This window comes from Salvelinus fontinalis, chromosome 40 (genome assembly GCF_029448725.1).
Source record: "Salvelinus fontinalis isolate EN_2023a chromosome 40, ASM2944872v1, whole genome shotgun sequence".
Taxonomy (NCBI): Eukaryota; Metazoa; Chordata; class Actinopteri; order Salmoniformes; family Salmonidae; genus Salvelinus; species Salvelinus fontinalis.
This window is the reverse complement of record NC_074704.1, coordinates 7,458,988-7,466,641: the sequence shown is the minus strand read 5'-3', so window position 1 is coordinate 7,466,641 and position 7,654 is coordinate 7,458,988. Positions and strand designations below refer to the sequence as shown.

Genomic DNA, 7,654 nt, shown 5'->3' with positions numbered 1-7,654 from the left:
CCGAGTACAACAGGTGTTAACCTTACAGTGAAATGCTTATTTTGCTTGTTAGTTTTTGTGATTGAGTGATGTCATTGAGTGATGTCATTGAGTGTGTTTTATCTGTTGTGTTGAGTGTGTTTGTGAGTGTCGTACTATTCTCTCTTCCTCCTCTCCAGGGTTGTCATGGTGACGGTGACTATGAGGAGATAAAGGAGCGCCCCCTACAGTCAGACTCCACCGTCAACTTACCCACAAGCCACTCTGATTCTCCCCACTACGCCAGCGTCAACTTTCACAAGAACCCCAGCGTTCCCAACAAAGCCACAGTCACCATCACTAAAGAGGGCACTTCATCATGTGACTATGCTACTGTGAACTTTGGTCAAAGCCCTGCCTACTCTACTGTCAATCATCCACACAGCTCCTCTGAGGCTCCTCCCATCTATTCCACAGTCAGCAAACCCAGAGACACCTGAGTCACTGGCAACCAATCACAAGAGACATACATACACTGGCAACTAATCACAAGAGACATACATACACTGGCAACCAATCACAAGAGACATACAGACACTTAAAAACCCAGGCCTTTTCTCAGTTAGATTTGCTCTACTTCTGCGTCCTTTCTCCTCCGTCCTCTCTCCTTTCTCTTTTCTCCTCCGTCCTCTCTCCTTTCTCTTTTCTCCACCGTCCTCTCTCCTTTCTCTTTTCTCCTCCGTCCTCTCTCCTTTCTCTCTTCTCCTCCGTCCTCTCTCCTTTCTCTTTTCTCCGCCGTCCTCTCTCCTCCGTCCTCTCTCCTTTCTCTTTTCTCCTCCGTCCTCTCTCCTTTCTCTTTTCTCCTCCGTCCTCTCTCCTCCGTCCTCTCTCCTTTCTCTTTTCTCCGCTGTCCTCTCTCCTTTCTCTTTTCTCCGCCGTCCTCTCTCCTTTCTCTTTTCTCCGCCGTCCTCTCTCCTTTCTCTTTTCTCCTCCGTCCTCTCTCCTTTCTCTTTTCTCCTCCGTCCTCCGTCCTCTTTCCTTTCTCTTTTCTCCGCCGTCCTCTCTCCTTTCTCTTTTCTCCGCCGTCCTCTCTCCTTTCTCCTCTCTCCTTCGTCCTCTCTCCTCTATCTTCTCACCGCTGTCCTCTCTCCTCCGTCCTCTTTCGCCTCCTTTTTAAAAATGGCAAAGGAGAGGACAGGTTGCTGGGAGAGTGGACTTGGACGATTTTTATACCTTTATTTAACTAGGCAAGTCAGTTAAGAACAAATTCTTACTTTCAATGACAGTCTAGGAACAGTGGGTTAACTGCCTTGTTCAGGGGCAGAACGACAGATTTGTACCTTGTCAGCTCGGGGATTCGATCTTGCAACCTTCCGATTACTAGTCCAACGCTCTAACCACTAGGCTACCTGCCGCCCGAAATGTGCTTGTATGAAATGAAAAGCTCCTTTTCTACTCTCCCATCAGGCAAATTACATTTCAAATGACCTTTAACTGATGGGTGGATCCCAAAGTAAATGTGTAAAGTGATTAAAACAAATGAAGCTAGTTGTACAAGACATTTTATAGATTAAAGGATTAGTAGCATATTGTTTTTAAATGTGTTCATGTTTTCTCCTCTGACAATACAACAGCTGATTAAGACGGGGGGTGTCAGATATCAAAACTTCTCTGTACCAGGAAACTCTTGTCTTTATTCACCAAAAAGAGAAAGGGAGGACCATCTTCTCTTTGCCTACTAACAAATTGACACCTTCCTCTGCCACTTATCAGTTTCGGATGAGAGAGGAAAGAGGAGAGAGGACGGAGGAGAGCGGAAAGAAGAGAGAGAATGGAGGAGAGAGGACGGTGGAGAGAGAATGGAGGAGAGAGAATGGAGGAGATAGGAGAGAGAATGGAGGAGATAGGAAAGAGGAGAGAGAATGGAGGAGAGAGAATGGAGGAGAGAGGACGGAGGAGAGAGGAAAGAGGAACGAGTACAGAGGAAAGAGGAGGGAGGACAGAGGAAGGAGAACGAAGGAGAGAGGAAAGATGAGAGAGGACAGTGAAGTGAGAATGTAGGATAAAGGATGGAGGAGAGAAGATGGAGGAGAGAGGACAGAGGAGAGAGGAAAGAGGAACGAGTACAGAGGAAAGAGGAGAGAGGACAGAGGAAGGAGGAGAGAGGACAGAGGAAGGAGAATGGAGGAGAGAGGAAAGATGAGAGAGGACAGAGGAGAGAGAACAGAGGATAGAGGAGAGAGAACGGAGGAGAGCGGACGGAGGAGAGAGGACGGAAGACTGACTTTTGCCCAAACGAGAAAACGCCCCAGAGACACCCGAGTCACTGGCAACCAATCACATGGGCCATACACACAGTGGCGAGCACTTGATTTGCAATTTAGGAGGCCGGCGGTGAATGCCAAATGCCCTGCTCAAAACCAACAGCGAGTCTCACTATAGAGTTGGGGTTCGATAATAAAATACAACACTGATCATTGATGAACAAACATCCATCAGCATCAGAGACACATGGAACAGTGTCATGGAGCTGTCTGAGAAACACCTCTTCCTTCTCTGATCTGTCTGATCACATTTCTGTTGTGTTTTAGTTAGTAGACGACATTCACCGTCAGTACTCAATGACCACGGCAACAAGCCCAACCACCCAATAGATTATTATTATTGTTGTTGTTGTTACTATTATTATGATAATTATGATAATTATTATTACTATTGTTATTAATATTATTATTTGGATGATGATGATGGTGGTGTTGATGATGATGATGATGATGGTGGTGATGATGGTGTTGACGGTGGTGATGATGGTGGTGATGATGGTGATGATGATGAGGGTGGTGATGATGTTGGTGATGATGGTGATGGTGATGATGGTGGTGATGATGGTGATGATGACTTGTATAGTGTGACGTTTGGTGTAATATAAATCTGTTATCATTTACTGTGTTGGTTTTATGATGTGATTGTGTCTGAATTGTATCTCGAGTTGTTTATTCTTAATTAACTCAATAAAAAACACATCTGACTTCTCCAGACCGTTCCTCCTGACAACAAAGATCATCTATTATGGGCTGCAGGTAGCCCAACAGTTAAGAGTGTTGGGCTAGTAACTGTAAGGTAGCTGGTTCAAATCCCTGAGCCGACTAGGTGAAATAAGGCATTAAACCTAATTGCTCCTGTAAGTCTCTCTGGCTAAATGACGTACATGTATTATATTGACTAGATACTGGACTGTCTGCTCTAACAATGAGCACACACACTTCTGTGACAAGATCTGAAGAGTGTACGTACACACACACACACACACACACACATGTCCTATCTCTCTAGATTCTCCTCCCTCAGACTACTCTCCTGGTGCAGGACAGAGTCAGAGTGCTGCTGAGTTTCATGTCTACTGATTTCAGTGGTGCTATAATTTAATAGTATTCTATTATTTGGTAGTAGGGAATATGTTGTCATGGTGATGATGGTGTAGATGTGAGTCTCTCAGAGGCCAAGAGGAAGTGATGCAACTACTTGAGGTATTGTGGAGAGCTGCTGCTGACACCATAGCCTCCGTTGCTATGGTTACTATGATCACCATCCAACTCAGTCTCTTCCTTTATCAGACCTTTATTTCCTGCCTGCCTGTCTGTCTGTCTGTCTGTCTGTCTGTCTGTCTGTCAGTCTGTCTGTCTCTAACACTGTCTGTCTGTCTGACTGACTGACTGTCTGTCTGTCTGTCTGACTTGTGTCTGTCTGACTGTATCAGTTTCTATAGGACTGTCTGGATCATGTTGCATTTAAAGAATAAAATGTCTGATGGTATCTATGATATATACAGTACTCTGTAAAGTCTCTCCTCCTGTCTGTGGTCAGGTCTGATGGTATCTATGATATTTACAGTACTCTGTAAAGTCTCTCCTCTTGTCTGTGGTCAGGTCTGATGGTATCTATAATATATACAGTACTCTGTAAAGTCTCTCCTCTTGTCTGTGGTCAGGTGTGATGGTATCTATGATATATACAGTACTCTGTAAAGTCTCTCCTCCTGTCTGTGGTCAGGTGTGATGGTATCTATGATATATACAGTACTCTGTAAAGTCTCTCCTCCTGTCTGTGGTCAGGTCTGATGGTATCTATGATATTTACAGTACTCTGTAAAGTCTCTCCTCCTGTCTGTGGTCAGGTCTGATAGTATCTATGATATATACAGTACTCTGTAAAGTCTCTCCTCCTGTCTGTGGTCAGGTCTGATAGTATCTATGATATATACAGTACTCTGTAAAGTCTCTCCTCCTGTCTGTGGTCAGGTGTGATGGTATCTATAATATATACAGTACTCTGTAAAGTCTCTCCTCTTGTCTGTGGTCAGGTGTGATGGTATCTATGATATATACAGTACTCTGTAAAGTCTCTCCTCCTGTCTGTGGTCAGGTGTGATGGTATCTATGATATATACAGTACTCTGTAAAGTCTCTCCTGGATTCTTAGACTCATATTGACCATGTAGATCTTGAAATAATGTTTTAGGATGCACCTTGCCTAACGATGGTTGAGGGCCCTTCACTTCTTTTCATATCTGAACATGTAGTTATTGCCATTGGTTCTGTATGCAGGTTGACTGTGTGTATGAGGAGATCAGAAAGGCAGACAGACACACTACCTGTGGTCATCTTTTCAGTCAACTACACTGTCAACTCACCTACCAACTCTACAACCTACCCTGCTGACCAAGTCTCTACAACCTACCCTGCTGGCCAAGTCTCTACAACCTACCCTGCTGGCCAAGTCTCTACAACCTACCCTGCTGACCAAGTCTCTACAACCTACCCTGCTGGCCAAGTCTCTACAACCTACCTGCTGGTCAAGTCTCTACAACCTACCCTGCTGACCAAGCCTCTACAACCTACCCTGCTGGCCAAGCCTCTACAACCTACCCTGCTGGTCAAGTCTCTACAACCTACCCTGCTGGCCAAGCCTCTACAACCTACCCTGCTGGCCAAGCCTATACAACCTACCCTGCTGGCCAAGCCTATACAACCTACCCTGCTGGCCAAGCCTATACAACCTACCCTGCTGGCCAAGCCTCTACAACCTACCCTGCTGGCCAAGCCTATACAATCTACCCTGCTGGCCAAGCCTCTACAACCTACCCTGCTGGCCAAGCCTCTACAACCTACCCTGCTGGCCAAGCCTCTACAACCTACCCTGCTGGCCAAGCCTCTACAACCTACCCTGCTGGCCAAGCCTATACAACCTACCCTGCTGGCCAAGCCTATACAACCTACCCTGCTGGCCAAGCCTATACAATCTACCCTGCTGGCCAAGCCTCTACAACCTACCCTGCTGGTCAAGCCTCTACAACCTACCCTGCTGGCCAAGCCTCTACAACCAACCCTGCTGACCAAGCCTCTACAACCTACCCTGCTGGCCAAGCCTCTACAACCTACCCTGCTGGCCAAGCCTCTACAACCTACCCTGCTGGCCAAGCCTCTACAACCTACCCTGCTGGCCAAGCCTCTACAACCTACCCTGCTGGCCAAGCCTATACAACCTACCCTGCTGGCCAAGCCTATACAACCTACCCTGCTGGCCAAGCCTATACAATCTACCCTGCTGGCCAAGCCTCTACAACCTACCCTGCTGGTCAAGCCTCTACAACCTACCCTGCTGGCCAAGCCTCTACAACCAACCCTGCTGACCAAGCCTCTACAACCTACCCTGCTGGCCAAGCCTATACAACCTACCCTGCTGACCAAGCCTATACAACCTACCCTGCTGACCAAGCCTCTACAACGTATCCTGCTGGTCAAGCCTCTACAACCTACCCTGCTGGCCTAGTCTCTACAACCTACCCTGCTGACCAAGCCTCTACAACCTACCCTGCTGGCCAAGTCTCTACAACCTACCCTGCTGACCAAGCCCCTACAACCAACCCTGCTGACCAAGCCTCTACAACCTACCCTGCTGGCCGAGCCTATACAACCTACCCTGCTGGCCAAGCCTATACAACCTACCCTGCTGACCAAGCCTCTACAACCTACCCTGCTGGCCAACCCTCTACAACCTACCCTGCTGGCCGAGCCTATACAACCTACCCTGCTGACCAAGCCTCTACAACCTACCCTGCTGACCAAGCCTATACAACCTACCGTGCTGACCAAGCCTCAACAACCTACCCTGCTGGCCGAGCCCATACAATCTACCCTGCTGGCCAAGCCTATACAACCTACCCTGCTGACCAAGCCTCTACAACCTACCGTGCTGACCAAGCCTCAACAACCTACCCTGCTGGCCGAGCCTATACAACCTACCCTGCTGACCAAGCCTCTACAACCTACCCTGCTGGCCAAGCCTCTACAACCTACCGTGCTGACCAAGCCTCAACAACCTACCCTGCTGGCCGAGCCTATACAACCTACCCTGCTGACCAAGCCTCTACAACCTACCCTGCTGGCCAAGCCTCTACAACCTACCGTGCTAACCGAGCCTCTACAACCTACCCTGCTGGCCAAGCCTCTACAACCTACCCTGCTGGCCAAGCCTCTACAACCTACCGTGCTGACCAAGCCTCTACAACCTACCCTGCTGGCCGAGCCACAGGTAGCCCACACTGTGAAGCCTTTGCCAACGATGCTCTGTAATCTATTCATTGGTTGAACAAGGTGTTACAATATTTTAATGAAAGTTCTATTGACTGAACATTTTTCCCAATAGGCTGATGAAGATAAACAAATCTTACTGCAGTGATGTCACACTGTGATGTTTCACCTAATAGATGTGGGAGTTGAACAAAATTGGATTTGTTTTGGAAGAATTTGGGGTTCTGTGTAATCTGAGGTAAATATGTGTCTCTTAAATGGTTATACATTTGGCAGGAGGTTGGGAAGTGTAACTCAGTTTCCACCTCATTTTGTGGGCAGTTTGCACATAGCCTGTGTTCTCTTGAGAACCAGGTCTGCTTATGGCGTCCTCTCTCAATAGCACTGCTACACTGGTTCCTCATTTAAAAGTTGCATCATACCTCATGTGTTCTTTAACTGGTTTAAGTATATTTCGACAGATATTGTTGTTCCTTCTGATGGTGTAGAAGGCCATTTTTGCCTTGTCTCAGATATTTCACAGCTTTGTGGACATCCCCTGTGGTGCTGTGTGATGTGGTGAGGTTGGACCCAGGTGCAGAGAAGAGACCAGACGATGAAGATTTACTCCACCTACCAAACCCTCAATACAACAACCCAAGAATCCACCTACCAACCACTCAATACAACAATCCAAGACTCCACCTACCAAACCCTCAACACAACAACCCAAGACTCCACCTACCAAAACCTCAATACAACAACCCAAGAATCCACCTACCAACCACTCAATACAACAACCCAAGACTCCACCTACCAAACCCTCAACACAACAACCCAAGACTCCACCTACCAATCCCTCAATACAACAACCCAAGAATCCACCTACCAACCACTCAATACAACAACCCAAGACTCCACCTACCAAACCCTCAACACAACAACCCAAGACTCCACCTACCAATCCCTCATTCAAAACACAAGAGTCAGTACATTTTCAGTCTTTGTAATATTTGTACATATGAAATTCCATTCTAATCCAATGTTTCATAATTAATGTAAATGTACACTGAAATAGGATTTAGGAACACTTTCCTAATATTTTGCCCTCAGAACAGCCTCAGTTT

At 46.9% G+C, this 7,654-nt stretch overlaps 1 protein-coding gene across 1 annotated transcript in view; it reads left to right on the top strand.

Annotated features, from left to right (window-relative positions):
* Positions 1 to 1,766, top strand: part of LOC129839486 (CMRF35-like molecule 8) — a 10,313-nt gene extending 8,547 nt beyond the window's left edge. Inside the window, 1 exon segment of the mRNA XM_055906971.1 lies at positions 159 to 1,766. Coding sequence (XP_055762946.1) covers positions 159 to 458 — 300 coding nt within the window. The 3' untranslated portion in view covers positions 459 to 1,766.
* Positions 1,767 to 7,654: the final 5,888 nt, after the last annotated feature.